This window comes from Ornithodoros turicata, chromosome 3, assembly GCF_037126465.1.
Source record: "Ornithodoros turicata isolate Travis chromosome 3, ASM3712646v1, whole genome shotgun sequence".
Classification (NCBI taxonomy): domain Eukaryota; kingdom Metazoa; phylum Arthropoda; class Arachnida; order Ixodida; family Argasidae; genus Ornithodoros; species Ornithodoros turicata.
In genome coordinates, this window is record NC_088203.1 from 31,125,848 (window position 1) to 31,148,351 (window position 22,504).

A 22,504-nucleotide genomic window follows, 5' to 3' on the forward strand; every position below is an offset into this window, starting at 1 on the left:
CACGTGATACCTCCCGTCAGGGTGCGCTAAGGCAGCACTGAAAGCCCAGTGCAAAGTCAGTCAACTGTATAGTCAAGTGTAAGCTCCAGCTACTTTTTTTGCAACCACGGCGGGATGTGTGAGTGTTAATCCTAATGCACCCAGGGGGTTCAAAGTTGCGACTCAGACAGGGATCCCCTCCTAGACGCTCCAGGGACTATGTCCCATTATCGTAATACGCATGCGCTGAGACTGTACGACCGGTCTGAAGGAGTTCGAAAGGCGAACGGTCATTTTTTCCAGAACGCGTTCTGGAAAAAATGACCGTCCGTGGAGCGTCTAGGAGGGGATCCCTGTCTGAGTCGCAAGTTTGAAGGCACTGGGTGCATTAGGATTAACACTCACACATCACGCCGTGGTTGGTATGTGGACTGGAGGATTTACTGAACAAAAATAGGCGATGACATTTCCAGAATTTGACTCTCTTTGTCGAAATATCGTAGTCTAACTATGGGCGCTGTGCAAAAATCGACGGAATCCCCATGGGCGCAATGATATAAAATACATTTGGACGGGGTGCACTAGGTTTATATTTTGCTAGCGCCTTACATGTCTCCAGGGGTTCTTTACATGGTATTATTCTCTATTAGACGATGCCATCTTAAAAATTGTATTCTGCTTTGGTGTTAATTGGCATAAACACTGTCTTCCATTGAATTCACATCCTGTACGGACGCTTCCCGCATAGCGGTTGAGCATAGTGGCGGAGTGCGCCGGCGGGGGGGGGGGCGAATTTTGGGATTGGCTAAGTATGTCAGCTACTTCAGTCTACACAGGTCTCTACTGTCCATCGTCGGAGAATGCCAGCAATGAGCTCTTAAATGCTATCGCATTTTAATGACAATCTGCACATCGATTTCTGCAGTAATTATTTTATTAATGCGTTAGCATTACGAGGCTCATATCAGTGGAAAAACGGCAGTGTCCATCTGCGGACACGAGAAAGAAACGAGGAGGAAGGAAGGAGCAGCTCGAACGAAAACACGAAGACAGCGGGAAACGACACGCGAGTTATGTTAACTTTAGACCGGACTGCGACTGCGACTGCGACGTTTGATTCTGATGAGGGACTGCGATTTATCCTGTTGTCCAAATCAAGGGCTTCTCTTACATCACTAGAGCCAAAAACCCTGGAAACCGAAAGGCCGAAGTTGCCATCTACGCTAAGGGATGGCATCAACGTTACACCTCGAGAGATTCGCAGCAACGTTCACGAATACGGTGAGTGCTGTACGCCTTCCCACAGATCTCAACGTTGTTACTGTGTACCTCCAGCCATAGATTACACACAGGCAAGCGGCAAGCGCTGTAAACCACATGATGGACTGCGTTATGCTTACTCGGGAGTGGGTCGTCATGGTAGGAGACTTCAAACAAGACAACCTACGAAAGACGTACAGTTCGCGTTACATATGCGTTCTCTATGCTTTGTCCGTTCTGCCGTCCTCAAAGAAAGTAGGAAGCGAAAAAAGAAACCAGTGAAAAACGAGCACAAAAGAGAAAAGGAGCACAGAAAAGAAGATACAAGAAAGAAACAAAAGGAAAAGGAGGAAGCAAAACAAGCAATCGAAGAAAACAAGTAAAACAGAAAGGGTGAATCGCAAAAGCGAACCAAAGACTTATGCAAATGCATTTCCAAAGGATCCACCAATGGGAAGTTTTGTACTTTTTTTTAACCTCCATATCTTTGGAGAGGTGCGAGCGATTCCCCCAACAAAGAAAATCTGGAACTTAGGAGTCGCCGAATTTTGCCAATGGCAAGTGACACTGGTCCAGCTGCTGCTGACAACGAACTGCCTCAGCAGGACCGTTCTCAACGCCAGATGTTCCCGCTCCGTTCGTAGGCAGCGAGATATGGCATCGACGATCATATACGATAATACCCCTGTCACACGAGCAAACGGAATGTCATTCCCAATGAATGGCATTCGTAAGAATGTCATTTGTTCAGTGCTACACGGGTACGCAGCATGACATTACACGCGACTGACATTCGCTAAGCGAATGTGTTCGAGGAACTCATTCACTCTTCCCCCTCGCACGAACTGCATGCCCTGGATGGCAGAGAAGCAGTGAGAAACAACAACGTCAAGCATTCAGAACGACAGAAATGCGACCGAAAAATGTACAGTCGTTAATTTTTGTAAAAATGGCGACATATGAGATGAGGAAGGCAGATGTAAAGTAATGTTGACAAGATACTACACTACTACTCTCGTCCGCTGTCAACACGGACGCCATGGCTCAGCACAATGGCGGACATCATCACGGAAGTCTCGCCTACAGCCACTGCCACTGTAGTTCCACCCGTATCAGCTGTTGCGCGTGGGGAAAAGGAACGGACTCAGTGGACAGATCACGAGACGTTCGCTTTAATTAGGCTATGGGAAGACCACCTTGGCGATCTGCGCCGGGCAAAGCGCAACTTTAAAGTCTACTCATCTATAACTGAGAAGCTTTGCGCCCAAGGGATCGCAAAGGAAATGAAAACCAAGATAGAAAACTTGGGCAACGGGTACAGATAAGTGCAGTGCCTTCTATAAGGAAACATAACTTGGTGTCTTTGCGCGTGCTTGAAGTAGCTGTGTATGACTCTTTGCAATGCCGAAACAATCACCCTCATTCTTGTGCGACTCATATTGATACCAAAGCGATCACGGTAATTCGTTAGTAAACACGTATAATGGTTGATAGTGCTCTGCATTAAGAGCAAGCCTCACTATTCTCCTGAACAACACCTCCCCAGTAGCCTCTGAATGCTACTTTTTTAGGAGAGAGATTCGAAAGAAAACTACGGGGTCAGGCGGAAACCAGTGGAAGTACTATTGGGATATCCACAGATTTTTAGGGTCTCTTCCTGTTAACGACAGTAGTCTAGTGGAAGAAACTACCTGCGGCGACAATTCATCTGTTGAGCAAGTACGAAAACAATATTTTTCTTTCACTTACCTGTAACTGCACAGATACATGATACTATTCTATAAAACGACTACTTCGTTTTTAGGCCTACTCAAAAATCTATGAAAGTGACTTATTGCTTGTCAATGATATGGTCGTGAATGGCGTATACGTACTAACCCTGCTCCTACGTTTTCAGATCATCTACAACATGCAGCACAACATTGACGACGATGTCAGTGCATCTGGTCCGCACGAAATGGATGATGCTCTTCAGGATCCTGAGCCCACGACACGGTACCAACTACCCCCATGCAGCGGCACAGAGAGTCCAGCCCCGTCTACGTCAAGTGAAGATGCACAAGTGCGCCAAAATGTTCCAAAGAGAAAGCAGGCAGCGCACTGGACATTAATTTCACAACTGATTGAGGAGCAACAACAGCTGCGTTGCGAACTGAGAGAAGCTCGAAAACAGGACGTAGAATTAAGAAAGAGAGAGATAGAAGTAACCGAGCAAGCAGCAACAACTGAAAAGCTTTTAATTGAAGCACTTGTAAAGTATTAAGAAAAAGAAATGGGCCGCCATCGACACCTTTCTCTTTGCTTCTTTGCAGCATGTTGATACAAATCAGTAGCAGTACCTGTAAAGGCACAGGCACAGAGAAAAAAAGTATGAAACTTGTATTCAAGCCCGTACACAGGTCTGAGTGAGTAGAAATACTAGTTTTTGTATTGTCATAACACTTTAAACTTGATGGAGACACCTCATTATAATACTAATACAGTAACACCTTGGACGCCACGTAGTATAATTCATAATACCGCATAATGGATTAGTAATACGGTTAATAGATATTCTTCTAGAACTTGGCTTTAGGAGGCACCAATGCACGTGTAATATTCATTTTGCTGGATAATACCACTTTCTCCAAAAAGGAGTTTTCAGGTTCTTTTGTGCTTGCAGCACAAGGTTTGCAAAGTCTCTCCACCAAAACTGAGTAACATAAGTTGATATTAAACCCTACAAATACAGGCTCTACTCCGAACAGCGTACAGGTTTCATAAGTTAACAAAGATCCGAGCCTTGTCTAGACCTGAAAATTGTCTGAACCATATGCTTTGTGAATACCATCAGGTACAATACTGACAAAGCCACTGAAAAAAATTAAACAGCACAAACGTGTAGTGACGTGCACCAGGTTTGAATACACACTGGATTACACACTTTAGAGTACTGATAATTTTTCAAACTCGTATTATAACACTAATAACATAAGTATTTAAAGAGATTGAACCATTTATTTTACTGTAAAACAAGCTTTTGGACGGACTCCGTCCGAAAGCTTGTTTTTCTGTAATATGAATGGTTCAATCTCTTTAAATACTTTTATTCACTTGCGAGTGCTAGACTTCTCCCATTTTTGCCTGTTAGTGTAACACTAATACAAAAAATATTGTAGTAATTACATGCCCACCCCTGCGACAAGTGATAAGCACTGCAGCACCACGTTCCTCTTTCAAGTAGTCAGCTGACATTTCTTGACAAAGTACTGTCTGAGCGCACCTCTCACTTCTTCACCTCCATGACGAGACACCCCCCCCCCATGCTGATGTCATGCTGATGCAAGTCTTGCTCCCACTGGTTTTCGATGTTGTCTCTCAGGTCCTCACATATGTTGTGCAGTATGCATGCGGCCCTGATAGCTTGTTTGGCATTTGGCAGGGTACACTCTAGCCTTTTCATGATGAGCCTGAAACGAGCTTTTACTCTTCCGAAGGCATTCTCCACGATCCTCCAGGATTTTGACAAATTATAGTTGAAAAGTGCCTCGGGTGTTTCAGCTACTGCAGTTGGGTATGGCTTCATCGGGTTTGGTGTCAGGGGAAATGCCTGATCGCACAGAATTATTGGTGGGACAGGAACTACCTCAATGACTGATGCGGGCAGCAGGAAAGAGTTACTATCCACCAATTCGCGAAATCTGGAACGAGCGTACACATGAGCATCGTGGTACCTGCCTGGGCTTCCCACATTGATGTATCGAAACCTGTACCGGTGGTCAACCAGTGCCAGGAGTATCACGCGCGGCGCTAACACGGAATTAAAAAAAAAAAAAAGGAGTATCACGCTATACCTGCAACGGGAAAGAGTAAAAACAAAAATGAGACCAGTGGAATGTTGTTCAGAAACATGCAATGGATTCAAAAGGTTCTGTAAAAACCACTTCACACTAGCGTCACCGCATACAGCCACGGTTCATGAAAGTCACGTTAATGACAGAAAATATACCGCAACATAAGCAAGTGTGCACTGACATTCTTATTACAACTGAAAGAAATGCAGTACAGCAACTTACCACCCCTTGTAGCTGTGATAGTCGACAGCGTTCTTATTGGGCGGAGATACTGCGAAGTGGCAGCCGTCCAAGGCGCCCAGAGCCTGCGGGAAGCCGGTGACTGCGTAGAACTCCCGCAAGTGCGCAGCCATTTCTTCGGGACGAATCATACGTAGCCATTCGCTTTCAAGCTTCTCTATATGACAGCCCTCACAAACTGTCTGTACACAGTGTTGACAGTTGACCGGCCAATTCCAAACAAGCGGGCAATTGTTCTGTCTTCCGCGGTTGAGCACAGCCGATAGAGTCCAACAGCAACGCGCTTTTCAACAGATATCGCGGCCCTCAGATTTGTGCTTTCATGCTCCAGAACATCCCCGCAAGAGTCTTCCAGGTATCGAAATGCTGCGGGGCACATCCGAAGTGCTTGCTTGAAGTGAAACTCTCCTAAATTGGGCAATGTGTCCTCGAACCAACGTTCGTTCCTCTCGAAAGCCCAACGTTCTCGGAAGATCCCGGGTGCAGTAGCACAATGCAAAGCAGCAGTCGTCAACGTATTTGCTTGCAGACGTAGTTCGATGTTTCGAGCTTGCAGACGTCTACGGTCCCTTTCCTTCTTCACTCTCAAACACAAGAGCGCGGCTCTTATACGCTTGCATTGTTCATCGCCAGCCGCAAAATCGCTCTCGACGCGATCAGCCATCTTGTTTGGTGACCTCCTCGCCTCCTCCCATGCCTCCTCCGTCCAGATGCGTACTCGACTTGGCTTCGGCCTTGTACGACATGCAGAGTACGGACTCAAAGCAAAGCGCAGGTTCGAAGACGCGATGTTGGACGCAGTTTTCAGAAGCACGCAAAAGTATATAAAGATTGAGTGCATGCACAGTCGTATGAAGCTGTCCAACTATTTCATGAATCGCCATTATCATCAGCACGGAATATAATTTCTCTTTGCAGTGTAGCTACGCCTAGCCTTTGCGAATGACATTCATACGGATGTCGTTCGTTGGGAATGACATTCAGTTTCCCCGTGTGACAGGGATATAAGAAACAGGTGACCGACTATTCTATCCAGCATGTGAATCTGCTCCAGTTTGTTTATAGTACATAGCTGCAGTAGAGGTATACGACACCCCGGTGTTCCGTGAACATTTGTTCCATGCTGTACCATAATCGAAAACCTTCGTCCCCGAAGTGAATGCGCAGTTTTAAGCGCGGGCACCAGTCGGTACAAGTATGCCTGATGGAAAAGGCAAGGAAGAGGTTTTAGTTGTCACTCCCACTGTTCCCCGACATAAGGTGGAGGCGCTTTGTAGATCTGTCGACCGCTACACACAGTCTGGCGTCGTCCTGACCGACAACACATAGTGCAAGAAGAGTATTTGGGACATGTAGCACGGCATGCGACGTCTGTTCCGCATTTTGCTAATAAGCAATATACTCTGACCTTCTCATCAGTTGGCCATGTATCCTAAAGTATCTGTTCGCACAGAACTGAACTCTATGCGCGTCATGTATCACAATGAAAAACTTTTGCTACCAAAGACAAAGTGCAACGTTGCACTAGGGCCCAATAGCGACGAGAGTACGCCTGCTGGTGAAAGTAACGAAGAGTACTCAGTCGTCGCCTCCACCGTCCCACGACAGAAGGCAGAGATGCACAGGGTATGACATCGTCCTCACCCACGAGACATCAGTAAATGAAAAATATTTGGGTAGCATGGGACGAGAAATCAACTCCGTGCTTTTTGTTAATGGGGAATATATTCGTCTATGTCGTATTATCTGGTCCTCAGTCGCCAAGCACTTGTTCGCGCTGAATTTGACGCTATTCGCGACATGTACCAGAATGGAAAACTTTTAGATGCGGAGCCAAGGTGCAATTTTCAGCGCGGGCATCAGTGGCAACGACAGCATGCGTGCTAGAAAAGCAGCGAAGAGCATTCCGTCGTCACCACTACTGTCCCATGCACGGCAGAGGGTGGAAGCGTGCTGTAGATATGTCGATCACCACACGGAGTCTGACGTCGACCTCACGAGCAAGAGCTCTCTCGCGCTTCTCACCATTGGGACAGTAGGTCTTCGGTCCTCATATTGAGGGGACCCATTATTCTATTTCTCACATCACCACCAGCAACGGAGTAGAGTATCGCCCCTGACGTTGAAACTCCTCAATCATCATAATAAATGAAGTTGTTCGTTTGTTTGTTTGTTTGTCATCATTTGGTAATGTATCCCAAAGCATTTGTTCGCGCTGGAATGGACGCTATTCGCGCCTTATATCACAATATAAAGGTGTTAGCGCCGGAGTCAACGCGCAACTCTGAGCGCGGGTATCAGTAGCAACAAGTAGCAAGAAGAGAATGCGTGTTGGAAAAGCAACAAAGAACATTCAGTCATCGCCACCACTGTCCCACTGGCCGTATAACTCAACTGCAAAAACGACATCTGTGCTGCTCTAATAGCTTCTTAATAAAAATTCAGTATGTTGGCGCTGGTGCATGATAGTGCTGGAAGGAGGAGGAAAGAAGCTGCCGGGACAGTTCCTTGCAGGTGCTGCTCGAGGAAAGGTGCAAGCTGACTTCACAAGGAAGGAACGGCAGCTTGTTGCGAACCCTGGCCCTTGGTTTGCACCTTGGTTGTCTTCAACTCTCCAGCTGTCGCATCGCTCCCGCATGTTCCGGTTGTCCTTCGTCGGTGCAGCCATCCATCGGACACGGATCCAGTTAATCTCTGCTGTATCCGGTCAGCTTCGGCGACGTCCCTGGCAGCCCATAACATCCGGGCAGTAAAACCGCGTTCTAAACCCTCGTTTGCACGCCTCAATATTTCCCACCATGCTCCCCGGTGAACGGGCCCATTCACCGCACTCTGTAAAGGATAAAAATAAACACCCAGCATATTCCATGCCTTTTGCTAATAGGGAATATATTCGTATACATTCCCTGACCTATGAGGGACCTGTTCCTATGTGTCCAAGCACTTGCACGCGGCTAATTGTGTATTATTGGTGTCATGTATCTCAACGGCAAAAAAAAAAGAAAAAAAATTTTGCAAGGAAGTCGATGTGTAACTTGAGCTCAGGCATCAGTAGCAACAAGAGAATGTAGAATCTAGAATGCCTATCGGGGAAGGCAACGAACAGCAGCCAGTGAGTCGTTTGTTCGTGTTCTCTCGTCCGTCCTGTCTCGTTGTGGCCCTCAGACTCAAGCTCATGTTACCTCTGCCAAGATTGCACCAGCTTGCTTGCATCCTGCTATTGATTTCAGCATTGAGTCCTCGTCACTACTGTCCCTAGTTAGAAGGTCACGACTATCCGCGTTATGTCCCACAATGGGAAACGTTGGGTCCCGAAGTCAATGTGCAACTTTAAAAGCGGCATCCGCAGGGAATGGTGAGAGCTGAACACAGAGTGTCGAGGGCGACGAAAATAATAACAGGAAAGTTAAGGAGTGTAACGGTTTCCCGGAAGCCCGATCACCATCAGGTGAGGCACAGCACGCGGGGCATTCTAGAAGGACAGTCCGTGCTGGGACATCGAGCTGGTTGGCCAGACCTTGACAGTAGCCGGCAATAAAACAAAGTTGTGCAAGGCTCCCTGGCTCTCATATTGACTAGTTTGTTCGCAGGCTCTATGACCCACACCTTTTACTGACGCGATCGACAAGATAAACTGTCTTCGCAAACTGCCCAAGCAGCACAATGTACTGAAAGTCGAGTGCAATAGGGGTGGACGGTATGTGTCTTATCAATGTTCTTTAGTTTCACGAGTCTGTTCAAGGCCTTCCACCTACCCGTCCACCCCTCTTGCACTCGACTTTCAGTACATTTTGCTGCTTGGGTGACTGTCTGTTATCCTTCCGAGATTGGGAACTGCTGAAAGCCGCTGACGTCCAGGAGTCTATTGACAGCTGCGCTGCTGTACCGCAAAAACCAACATGATAGTGGTGGCCCTCGCCCGTCTGGAACGTCTGCACTGGCTCAAGAGGAAGTTGTGGGTCCACAAGGGTTAGATGATGCGGAAGTAGGTGCTTGTGATACCTGGATGCAGGGAGCCGCTAGATAGCTTTGGAGAAAAGATGTTCCAGAGACGGATAAAGGCAAAACACGTTTGGAGGAGGTTAATATGCTCAACGCCTCAACTTTTGTGATAAAGGTCACAGAAGGAACGGATAGAGAGCCGGATGAGGTTCCGTATTTAGCCGCGGCGCAGGATATGAACCCCTCGCTGGCTAAAGCGTGCGAGGATACATTGAAGAACAAATGCGGAATGTACCTAGATAATGGACTTCTGTATCACAAAGAGAAAGTTATGGGTAGGCCTGTGAGACAACTTGTCCTACCGCAGTGCAGACGGAACGAGGTACTGCAGCTAGTTCACGACTCACCATGGGGTGGTCACTTTAGCGCTCGTAGACAACAGCTCGCATTAAGTACAGTTTTTGTTGGCCTGGGTTGGATACACACGTTATAGACAGCACTGTTCGAATTGTCATGGATGTGAGCTTAGAGCGGACAGACGCAAGACTGAAAGAGAACCGATTACTCCCTTAATACGTCCGGAGAGGCCGTTTCAGTGTGTCAATGCGGATATCATAGGCCCCATTGAATCACCTTCAGCTAAAGGACACAAGTATGCTTTATACATTATATATGTACACACCAGATGGCGGGAGCTGCCAATCTCATTCGCCAGCTGTAAGCTTTCTCCTACGCAGAAAAGGTGGGCGACTATCGAAAAAGAGACGTACGCCATAAGGCGGTCGCTCCGGCGTTTTGACAACCGGCTGTTTGGTGCGGTCATTTTTGTGGTCTCTGATCACAACCCGCTTTCTTATCTGACAGCGAGTGTTCCCCACAATTCAAAGCCGATTCGCTGAGCGTTAGCCTTGCAGCGTTACAATGTGACGGTAAGGTGTCGAAAGGAAAGGTACATGCAGACGCACTGTCGCGTCTTCGTAACCGAACTTGGGTGTAATATGGGTTGTGTGTAGACGTAGTTTTGCATTCTTGCAAGTGTGTGGCGGTCCCCTGGGACAGATGTGTGGGTGGGGCGGCTTCGACTGCGGTCTCTACTGGGATTCCTTCGTGGGTTGGGCGTGCTTTGTGTTTGTGAGGTGTTGTACTGTTTTCTTCAGACTGTTCGCAGCTTTGAGGTTCAAGGCCAGATAACTTGGAAAAACCTGTGCAACGGGTGGGCCAGATCTTCGTGTCATACGTTGGATACCTCTGCCGGCATACTAACGAACGAGGTGCGAGGTGTAACGGTGGCCCGGATGCCCGATCGCCATCAGATGAGACACAGCACGCGGGGAAGTGTCCTGGCACACGGGGCATTCTGGAAGGACAGTCCGTGCTGGGACATCGAGCAGGTCGGACGGACCTTGACAGTAGCCGTCAATAAAACGCAAGGCTCCCTGGCTCTCATATGTTTGTTCTTAGGCTCTATGACCCACACCTTTTACGAGGAAGATTAAAATGTTGTTCCCCTGTACCACACGAGGTATCCCAGGAACCCAACAAAGAGGGAAGGAATAAAATAAAATAACATAAAAAAGGAAATAAGGAAAGATAGAGGAAGGTGTATTTATTGCCCTTGAGGTTGTATTGAGGGTATATTGATTTGTTTTGTTATCCTGTCCTGTTATTGATAGATTGCTCTATCGTTGATTCCTCTTGTTGTAGTTATCCCTTGTTGTAGTTTTAGTGGTTTAGCTATTTTTGTCGTTTTGACTGATTTTTGTTGTTGAGTTTGTGTTTCTAGGTGACGGGATATGCTCGTCCAGAGAGGATCCGTCTCCTTGTGGAAACGGTGCTTCTTCCATTGCCTTTTTGTCCTCTTTGGGGCTTGCATTCGTTCTGTCTGCTTGTGTGTGTGTGCGCTTTCCCTTTAGATGACTTCAGTCATGTTAGGTACTTTTTCCATTATGTGGCTTAGTATTTGTTTTTTTTCTTTACATAGTAGGATTGTTGGAAGTGCGTCTGTGGCTATCTTTTTTTGTAAGTACCGACAATTTTTTTCGTACCGATTTTTGTTTCTGTTCTGCATGGGCACGTTTTGTAGTGAGTGGATTGTCCGGTTGGATTTTCGCATTTACAGCTCGCTGATTGTGTTTTGTTTATTTCCTTAAAGAATGCTGCGAATCTGTCATGTCGCGTTACTACCTGGGTTTCCTTGGGGTGTAATTAGAAAGTTGCATGAGGGTGTTCCAGACTTGGAACGCACAATGATGTGGTGGTTGCTCCTTTAGTCCACTCTACTTGCCGTTTCTTTTTAGGTTCGTAACGTATTTTTCTTTTGATTTCTTGTGTTGATTTTATTATTGTAGGTGGTTTGACTTTAATGTGTATTGTATTTCTTTGACTGTTTTCATCTATTTGAGGTCTTTCGTATTCCATTTATGTGTCGTTAGTAGGTTTTGCCTTTCAATGATGATGTTGCTGGGCATTTCCTTTTGAACTCCGCAGTGCGCAACTAGGGTTTTATTTGGTATATGTATTATTATTTCTTTCTTTTGAATTGCTTCCACTTCACCGATGCATGAAGTGGTTTGTTGTAACTGTTGGGTGATATTGATTGTAACTTTTTTTTCTGTATTTCGTTTTAACTATGGGAGTTGGACAGATTGGTGGTTATTAAACTATAATGATACTGTTTGAAAATATCTTCCGTCTGAGACTGTATGGGATTTCTTTTGTAAATGCTGGGTGATGTTGCCATGGGCTTGATGGTTGTTCACACTGTTCTGGTGTTGTGTATCGTCTAGCATTATGGGCGTTTGTTATTTGATTTTCTTCAGAAACTTTTTCCATGAGGGGTCGAATGGAATCCGGCACGCACTCACTCCGCCATGCCAGCAGCAACAAGACAATGCCTTATAGGAAATGCAACAAAGAGTATCTAGTCGCTGCCTCTACTGTCACACAACTGAAGGTAGAAGCGTGCTGCAGATCAGCAGACCACTAGGGTAAGGTGGGGCAAGACGAGACAGAAATTTGAAATTGAACATTAAATTTTTATTTTTATTGTTTAAAAAACTAGCCATAGGCACATTCCCAGGGGTCTAGAGTTTCTGACCTGTTAATGGAGAACGGATGTCGCCGGTTTAAAACGGACACAGTACAAGAAATGCCCAACCCTTGCTCAACCCTCGGGGCAAGACGAGGCATCGCGTGGGACAGGATGAGACACGCCACTATATACAAATTATTTTTTCAATCCTAGCAGAGAAGGTAAAGCCCGTGGGCCGCTACACGACCCCCTTGAGCACACCACCCATATGATGTGCGGAAAAACTTGAGGATCGATACCACGGCTTCTAGAGAGAAAAAATAGCAACAAAACCACAAAAACACCATGCGTGGAGGCTGATGGTAAAATTCTCATATTTTCAAGGCAAAATTACTTTTGAAAAAGTCGATTTCTAAAATGTATTATACGAAATTAACCTTTGCAGACCAAACAATGGTAGTCCAGGCATCTATTTCTCACTCCTCCCTCACTACTTCAGCGCCACTACCGGGAAAAAACGAAACGTACACAAACTTTCGCGGTTACTATCTAAAAGCTTCGTATTTTTGAGACCTATTTTACATCGTAACCACTAAATAAACATATATTACACAAAACACCAGCAATCTTTCACAGAAAATCAAACTTTTATAACATTTCTAACCATAGCGACAGTAAAGCAGACGACACATCTCGAGAAGCTCCGCAAATGTCCGTCATGAACCTTTTCACTCTCGGACGAATACTACGGACACTGAAAAAACAGTGACACGGATTCAGGACAAAGGACTGGTCCCTACCACAATGACGTGCCCACGTTGTGGCCACCAACTAGTGTCAAAGCCTTGCCAGCGCACTTTCGGTCGCTTTCGGTGCCGCCGCAACCACGCTGAATTTTGCCAGTCCACCACCATCGGGACCTGGTTTGAGAACATTCGATTGGCGCGGGAGCAAGTACTAATACTCACCTACTGCTTCGCAACAAAAATGACCTTCCGGCAAGCAGTACAAGAAGCATCCCTGGACAGTACCATGTCCGAGGCGACAGTTACGGACTGGTATTCGTACTGCAGGGAAGTCTGTACTGACCCCCCTTCAGACGTGCACAGGGGAAACATCAGCGGCACAAACCACGTCATAGAAATCGACGAATACCAAAAAGGGCGACGCAAGTATCGACGTGGTCGTGTCGTGGGGGGGGGGGGGACCTGGATCCTGGGCCTTATCGATGTTGACACAAAGGAGCTACGACTTGCCATTTGTCCTGACAACATAAGGGACAAGAACACGCTCCTTGCCCTCATCGATGCCAATGTGGAAAAGGGGACCACAATATACACTGACTGCTGGAAGGGCTACTGTGGACTATCCGCTGAAGGCTTCCAGCACATGACTGTCAATCATCAGTACCACTTTGTGGACCCAGACACTGGTGTGACCACAAACCACATCGAATCACAATGGAGGCCACTCCGACACAGGCTTGCCAGAGGAGGTGTGGCCAGCGACAAGATGGCACACCACCTCACCGAATACCTCTGGAGAATGGACTGTACAAACAAACACGAGGACCCTTTCGACAGGATGCTAAGTGACATTAAGCGCCTGTATACACCCAGACACCACACTCAAGCCTAAAAGTGACAGTGTACATATTGTAAATATTTGTAAATACATTGCAAATATTTGTATATATTTGACGGACCCCTTTCGGGTGACCGTATGCGGTTGGGTACTCTACCCTGCACAGTACTGGTGAGCCCCAATTAGGGCGAAACGGTCGCCCTAAAGCCACTCCAGCCTTCAACGTGTGGGATACATAAAACCCTAACCTAACCCAACGTTGGTCAGTCTTGACGTGAGCACAATCTTCGCAAACTGACTGGCTCTCCAACGTGTGAAATACGTAAAAACTTAACCTAACCTCAGTTACAACGGATGCTCAGTCTACATGGGCTCTTTCGACACATGGAATACGTATTCGCCAGACTGAACCTAACCTCAGTCATGACTGATGCACAGTCTACATGGGCCCTCTCGACACATGGAATACGTGTTCACCAGACCCAGCCTAACCTCAGTCACGACGGATGCACAGTCTACATGGGCCCTCTCGACACATGGAATACGTGTTCACCAGACCTAACCTAACCTCAGTCACGACGGATGCACAGTCTACATGGGCTCTCTCGACACATGGAATACGTATTCGCCAGACCTAACCTAACCTCAGTCACGACGGATGCAAGTCTACATGGGCCCTCTCGACACATGGAATACGTGTTCACCAGACCTAACCTAACCTCAGTCACGACGGATGCACAGTCTACATGGGCTCTCTCGACACATGGAATACGTATTCGCCAGACCTAACCTAACCTCAGTCACGACGGATGCACAGTCTAAATGGGCCCTCTCGACACATGGAGTACGTGTTCACCAGACCTAACCTGACCTCAGTCACGACGGATGCACAGTCTACATGGGCTCTCTCGACACATGGAATACGTATTCGCCAGACCTAACCTCACCTCAGTCACGGCGGATGCACAGTCTACATGGGCCCTCTCGACACATGGAATACGTGTTCACCAGACCTAACCTAACCTCAGTCACGACGGATGCACAGTCTACATGGGCTCTCTCGACACATGGGATACGTATTCGCCAGACCTAACCTAACCTCAGTCACGACGGATGCACAGTCTACATAGGCCCTCTCGACACATGTATCTGATACCAGGAGCGAGTCACACATGTAACACGCGAGTAACACGCGCCTCACATGGAATACGTGTTCACCAGACCTAACCTAACCTCAGTCACGACGGATGCACAGTCTACATGGGCTCTCTCCTCACATGGAATACGCACTCAGCTGACCTGACCTGACCTAACCTAACCTCAGTCATACGACTTTTCCTCTGATTTATTTGTGCCTCTGCTAATAACTTTCAATATTAAATTTCAATATTAAATTCAATACATTTCAATAATAAATGCTGCTAATAACTTTCAATGTTAAATTTCAATATTATATTCAATACATTTCAATGTTAAATATTATATTCAATACATTTCAATATTAAATGCTATATTCCAGACATCTACAAACAAAGCACGCCTATTTCTCATTGTCGTCCTTGCTTGGCGTGCAGTTTTCTGTTTTACATCAAAGTTGGCCCTAGGAGCTTTAACTATTCTAATAACCCTGTTCTGCCTTTCAATCTCGAAAGAAGATATTGCATTGAATGTCCGTATTCACACGTATCGTCTGGCAACAATGACCGTAGCGTACTCCTGCTAAAGCTACATCCATCCGTGCGGTGCGGGATCGTTACAAAAGTACAGCCATGATGCAAGGTATATCTAAACCACGACCTACTAGATTATAACGACCATGTCACAATCAGAAAACCCTATGAGGAGCCTGTCCGCACGATCCGCAAGGGGCGCTACTGATCGGCACAACACGATTGGACGATGGAAATTTGAATTCTGAACGCGCAGAAGCGTGTGTACGACCACATTAGCAGACGACAGCGACAGCCCCTATGAAAACGCGTAGAATGACGACGATAATCAACCTCAGAATGAAACATCTGTGGAACGTCCACCGCTTGCACAGAAATACTAAGGTAAGCTGAAGTACAAAGCATTGTAGAAGTTGAGGAAGCAATAACTGGGACGATTAGAAGCGCCACCGCTACCTTCCAAAATTGCGGCGCATAGAAGGGGTGCGCCTGACATGGTCGTTATAATCTAGTAGGTCGTGATCTAAACTGGTAGCGAAAACTAGCGAAAATACCAAATCAGACCCATCGGCAAGGCCACCAGCAAGAGGCGCGAGCGATCCTGGGTGTTGACAGTAGAGGTACGGTTGTAAACAGAAAAACTTTGCAACATGGCCGTCGCTTGTGTGTGTACTAATAGGTTATTCATAATTTCAATGTAGAAAAAACTTTCTGTTGCCCCGCTCGTGCTCATATACGAGATCATCTACCACTCAGTACATTTCCGTATCCTGCTCCTTTGCGCATGTGTCACAGTTGGGGGTGTTTATCCATGCGTCTCTGTATCCGTACCGTGTGTCCGTGCATTGTAATACGGAGTTCGTACACTTTTTGGGTCAAACAGGAAGCAACGTTCACAGCACGTCTCCGTGCTGTAGACCACGATTAACACGTGTGAACAGGTGAATACAATGCATCCCCTGTTGCTGGGCCCGCGAATAAAAAGATTTCGTCATGGGACGAGCGGCCATGATAGTGTGAGTGTTAGCAGGAACCAACTGTGCACCAACGATGTCGTGTTTTGTTGCAATGGACCTATAACGTCCACTCATTGAATAATTGCAAATGTCTAATCACTAGGTGTACGTATAGCTTTGGGTGAGAAATGGGCCTTATGTGAGCCTTCCTAATTTCTGTATGGTCATCACGATGCCTTTCTGTTTGGAGTTGTCAAAATCTGTGATAACCGTATGTATTTGGAATTGATATGATTCATTAAACCTGATATGCTTTATTTTTCTGTGTTCTCGTCTGGTATTGTTGACTGGGCGCGGAAAAGGGGATACAGAGCAAGCTAAGTGGGCCAACGTAAACGTGCATGGCTAATTATGCACTAATTATTATTCATACTAGTGACGTCATCTCTGACGTTACTTATTTACAATTGTAGTAGTCCGCGCAACGGATGGATGGCGCTGACCGTCTCAATCATGGCGTCATTCTGAAGACACAGGGGCCTATGGGAGTTGCGCTACCTGTTTAAATATACCTTGCATGATGTGCAATAAAACCACGCAGAACTCAGTGCTATCTTGCTCCACCGTGCTTTGCAAACAAGGCACGGCCAGTCTGATGTGTCGCTGGTCACTCACTTTTGCGTGCGCTTCTGCTTTGCTGTAAATATCCTAAAAACAGGAAAATTTGCTGAACAATCCTGGGCAATATGCAAAAAAGAAATATCTGAGACACAAGCATAATGCCACCTAATAGCTGACTTATCCGTTTCTAAATTACATTAAATTTGAATTGAGTTAAATTTAAACAACATTAAATTGTCACGTTTTGCCCCGTGCATATCATCGGATGCATTAATTTTTCTGTTCAACACCGGATAACCAGAGTGCCCATATTCGGCATATGTCTAGATGAATGAATAAAGGAATAGAATGTGAACTTACATTGACAGAATAAACCTGTGAAACGCTGCTGCACAGGTGACAAGAAAAAGGACTACAGAAAAACGCGCCTTTTTGGCGGGCTTTTACATTCCAGGCAGAAGTAACATTTTTTTTCTCTCCCTCCAACGCAAACACCAATCCGGACAATTCTCACGTGCAATAAAGCGGACATACAGAGCCAGAGCCGAAATTTCAAGTACATGGAACAACGCGTCTCTGAGAAAGCGGCGTCGAGCAAAAAATGTCGCGTCTTGCCTCGCGTCTCATCTTGCACCACCATACCCTACACCGGGTCCCACGTCAACCTCACGGATAAGCGCGAAATGAAGAACATTTCAAACAGGTAGCGCGGAACAAGAAGTCCATGCCACGCTTTTTATTGGTGAGGAATATAATCGTCTATGGGCTTACTATGATCTCGTCCTGTGTCTCCAAGCATTTGTTCACAGCCCAGCAAACCATTAATATCCCTGGGACATCCCTACAAGGTCGCGAACGTCCTGAATATCTCGACATCCATAGGATATCTATGGGATATCGCACAGTTTCATTGCGTTTTGGGCTTACTCCAGTAAACAACAGATGTCCCTGGTATGTTGGAAGGATATCGCGCTCTGGATGTTTGAATGTCCCCTGACAAGCAGCCTGCAGATCCTAGGGATGTCTATGGAAGATCCAGGAAATATTTGTTTGTCCTTATAGAGACGGTAACCTGAATTAAAAACACAGTAGTCGATAGGAAGGGATGTCAGAAATGTTGTTGGGTATACTGTGGGTTGATGCAGAAACACAGGAATTGCGAAGATACATCCTCGTCACCGTTACAAATGGTTTACGCTACGCTACCCCTAACGAACGTGTGTGTAACGATTTGTATTTCAGTATATGTTCCATCCAGCTCGTAAATAGAGGTTACTGTGGGTTTTCCCAAGTGGCCCAAGTGAGGCAGGCAGGGTTCGGCACTTATGCTGGCGTGTCCCACAGTGTTGCTGTACTGTGGTGAATCCTGTTAGGCAAAGGTAATGTTTTGTTCCCAATAGTATCAAATGGGTTAAAACACACAATAAATATTATTTGCTGGTGCACAGTTGCAGTGGTCTCTACGCATTCTACAATCCCTATATATCTGATGCACAAAATTGTTAAAAGCAAAAAATGTTCGATATTCGTAATCTCCCGTATATATACAAATATCCGTGACAGACGTCGCAGGGACTTTCAGTGGATCTACAAACATGGCAGAAATGCTTGTTGCAGGGATATCAAATGGATGTAAAACGGATCTGTGGCAAACTCCAGTGGATATCCAAACGTCCCGGGCGAGATATCTTAAGGATATTTCCTGGATATATCTGGTCTGCTGGGAGCTAACTGTACTTTTCTCGACATGTGTCAATGTGTGAATTTTAAGTGCGGGTATGATTTACAACAAGGGATGCCTGATGAGGAAGGCAACGAAGAGCACTCAGTCGTCGCCAGTACTGTCCCAGGACAAGTGAGATGGACGCGCACTATACAGGGTGTTTCATTTAACTCGAACCCCACCTTTAAAAAATAACGGCTCATTGTATCACAACGAAATCAACTGCATAGTATTACTAGTCGCCTAAAGAGTTTGAGTATTTTTGTACCGCAATTGACTAACTAATAGGTGGAAATTAATTTCCTAACTTTTTAATTACGCGGATCACAACGAAGATGACAATTGAAGTTGTAGGCGCTGGCATTAGAAAACGAATCGAGTTGGTTGCAACTCTCTAGCTCTAACAACTCGTTTTTTCCCCCGAGTCTGCAGAAATGTCGCAGAGCCCTCTCATGTCCACTTGACGAACAAGAAGATATGCGATCGATTCCACCTACACTCTTATCTACGAGGGTGGTACCATAAGTTTCCGGCCCGACCAACTTCGCCTCGAATATAGTCACCCTCAACTTCGATGCACTTTTGACACCTTTCAACCAGCATTCTTATACCCTTGAAAAAATAGCCCAAAATTTTGTCCGCAAAATGCTGGAAAACTGCCTCTTGCACCTCACTATCGTTTTGAAATCTCCGTCCTCTGAGATCCATCTTCAAGTTTGAGAACAGGAAGTAGTCACTCGGTGCCAAGTCTGGACTGTAGGGTGGGTGGTGGATTCCTTCGAAGCCGCACTCCTTCAGTGCAGCCTTGGCAACAGAAGCCGTGTGGACAGGGGCATTGTCCTGGAGCAACCGGACGTCTCGACTCAATCTGCCGCGCCTCTTTTCCTTGATGGCGTCTCGCAGTCTGTGCAGGAGTGAAGCATAATAAGTCGCATTCACTGTGGTGTTCCTCTCTTTGAAGTCGATGAGGAGGATCCCGTGACAATCCCAAAATATTGTTGCCATGATCATCTTTGTGGATTGTGTGACCTTGGCTTTTCCTGGGGGTGCTTCTCCTGGTTTGCGCCATTCCATCGACTCCTTTTTCGAAAGGGGATCATAGTAGAGCACCATAGTCTCATTCCCTGTGACAATTGACTTCAATATTTCTTCTTCGTTCTCTTGACAGAGCTCCAAAAACTCTTTGGCACAGACGCGTTTCTGCTGGCACAGGCGCTGTCGCTTTTGAACAGACTAGAGAAGTCGTGGCACCCATCTCTCTCGCACTGACCTTTTCCATGTGAAGGCCCTCGCCGATGACGCGAAAAACGTTTTTTTAATTGGGTGTTAGCGCCGCGGAGCAACTGTGGATATGAGCGACGTACAGATGTGGACAGACGGAGAGAGGATAGCAGGAAGGAGTGGGGGACGGGGGGTTAGTATGCGTCCTGAGCCGACTTCAGGGGCAACTGCGCCGACATTCTTCTGGAAAGTCTTCGGAAAACCCAGGGAAATACCTCAGACAGCACAGCCGGCGGTAGGATTTCAACCCACCACCTCCCAGTCTTCAACACGACCTTGGTTACCACCAACGAGCGGACGCCTTAGCCCACTCGGCCATGCCGCTGGTTACGGTTGTTTTGGAAAGCCCCAGCCTTTATGAGATTTCGTTCACCTTCAGACGCCTGTCGCTCAGCACTTCCTCCTCAACAAGAGACAAATTTTCTGGTGTCACCACTTCCACTGGACGACCATCGCGTGGATCATCTTCAATGGACTCTCGCCCCAGTCGAAACTGCTTAGCCCAGTCTTTTACCGTTGTGTACGACGGAGAGGCTTGCCGGTACACGTTGTCCAATCGCGCTTTAATTTCTGTAGGCGAAAATCCGTCTTTTGTCAAGGATTTTATCACAGCGCGGTACTCGATTTTTTTCATTGTAGGTGCAGAGTGCACCCTCCCAAGCAGCACAATGTACTGAAAGTCTACTGCAATAGGGGTGGACGGGTAGGTGGAAGGCCCTGAACAGACTCGTGAAACTAAAGAACATTTATAAGACACATACCGGCCACCCCTATTGCACTCGACTTTCAGTACATTGTGCTGCTTGGGCTGGCTGTTTGAAATGCCGCTCTCCAACCGACAAAAGCATGGAGAGGGTTGAGAGTGGTGCTCCGGCCCTCCAACAGATGGCGCCACGCGTCCTTAATCGCATTTTCTGCAGGACGATCAGAGGGCGCAATTGACGATGACAGCGCGGCGCTTTGCCTTTTTATTGTTTTTTGTTATTTCCTCCTCTTTTGCTTTCGCCGTGAAGCAACTCAAAGTATGCGACAGGGAAGGTTATCTGTCCACGGAAGCACCTTGAACCTGTAGCATGTGTTTACAAGAAAAGAAGAAAAAAAAAGAGCCAGCAAACCAGAAAACACAAGGAAGAGCTGTCGCGGTTACCCAAGCAGCAAAATGCACTGAAAGTCGAGTGCAATAGGGGTGGACGGGTAGGTGAAAGGCCTTGAACAGATTCATGAAACTACAGAACATTGATAAGGCACATACCGTCCCCCCCCCCCCTATTGCACTCGACTTTCAGTACATTGTGCTGCTTGGGTGGCATTTGTACAGCCGCCGTTTAACGTTTACGCATTTACTCATTTACAGCCACTCTTTGTAAAATGGTTTGAAGCACAAGCAATGCTTTATTCCAGCGAAGAGCCAGCGGGTATGATGCTTCCCCTAAGTGATGCACAGGGAAAACAGAAAAGAGCAAGATAAAAGTAATTGCCTCTTTTTGGTGTAACTTATTTTAATGACAACTTATTTTAAGATATAACAACGTGAATCTGCATTTCGCACATGTATTCCAAAATAACAGGAACAATATTATGGACATTCAGAGCAGGTGCTCGAAGAGGTCGCCTTGCGTCATCACACAAAATCGGCATCTCCTGATTGTGTTCTCGGTCGCCCTCCGCAACATGTCCTCGGGGATTTCACGGCAAACTTGAGCGATCTTCACCTTGAGGGCATCAGGTGTTGTCGTGTCCTCGACGTACACGCAGTCCTTCACATATCCCCATAAGAAGAAATCCAGAGGCGTAGGGTCCGGGGACCTGGCAGGCCATGGCACTGGTCCGAACCTTCCCACCCACTGGTTAGGAAATGCGCGGTCGAGAGAGGTGCGAGCTGGGCTGGAACTGTGTGCGGGAGCACCATCGTGCTGAAACCACAGCTGGCCATATCGCGCGAGTGGGAGGTTGGCGTAGAACTCTTCCACGGGGCCCTGACGAACCTCGTTTAGGTATCTGTCCGCGGTCAATGTCCCATCAAGGAAGACGGGTCCAATGAAGGTCCCGTCGCAAATGCAGCACCAGAAGTTGAGGGACCATTTGTATTGATGATGGGATGATGCGAAGCCAATGGGGATTGGTGGTACTCCAATAATGAGCGTTGTGCAGGGTCACCTGCGCGTCCCGGGCGAAGTTTGCCTCGTCCGTCCAGATGACGTTACTCAAAAATGGGCCTTTTTCAGGTGGACGCGCTACGCATGCGCGAGCTGCGCCGCGCCGCCGCCATCATCTTTGGTGGCTCTCGGTGGTCAGAATAGCCCGGCCGGGGTGCCCTTGGTTCGCGTATTCCGTGCGAAAAATGCCTGAACGATGCGTTGCCGTTGGTTGCACAAGTGCATGTA

The 22,504-nt window shown here is 46.8% G+C and overlaps 2 protein-coding genes across 2 annotated transcripts in view; both read right to left on the bottom strand.

Annotated features, from left to right (window-relative positions):
* LOC135388379 (zinc finger protein OZF-like) overlaps positions 1–22,504 on the bottom strand; it is a 201,478-nt gene that overhangs the window by 107,248 nt on the left and 71,726 nt on the right. The window lies entirely within an intron of this gene.
* On the bottom strand, positions 4,505–5,425 carry LOC135389258 (uncharacterized). Its single transcript, XM_064619323.1, has 2 exons — positions 5,295–5,425; positions 4,505–4,985 (listed from the first exon to the last, which is right to left on the bottom strand). Exons 1-2 carry the CDS (start codon positions 5,423–5,425, stop codon positions 4,505–4,507), a joined length of 612 nt encoding a protein of 203 aa, XP_064475393.1.

What these genes read in the sequence shown, in the direction of transcription:
- LOC135389258 (XM_064619323.1), bottom strand. Translation starts at nt 5,425, where the DNA reads ATGGCTGCGCACTTGCGGGAGTTCTACGCAGTCACCGGCTTCCCGCAG. An exon ending in TATCACAGCTACAAGGGGTG is followed by an intron (nt 4,986 to 5,294) that starts GTAAGTTGCTGT and finishes CCACCGGTACAG; the next exon opens with GTTTCGATACATCAATGTGG.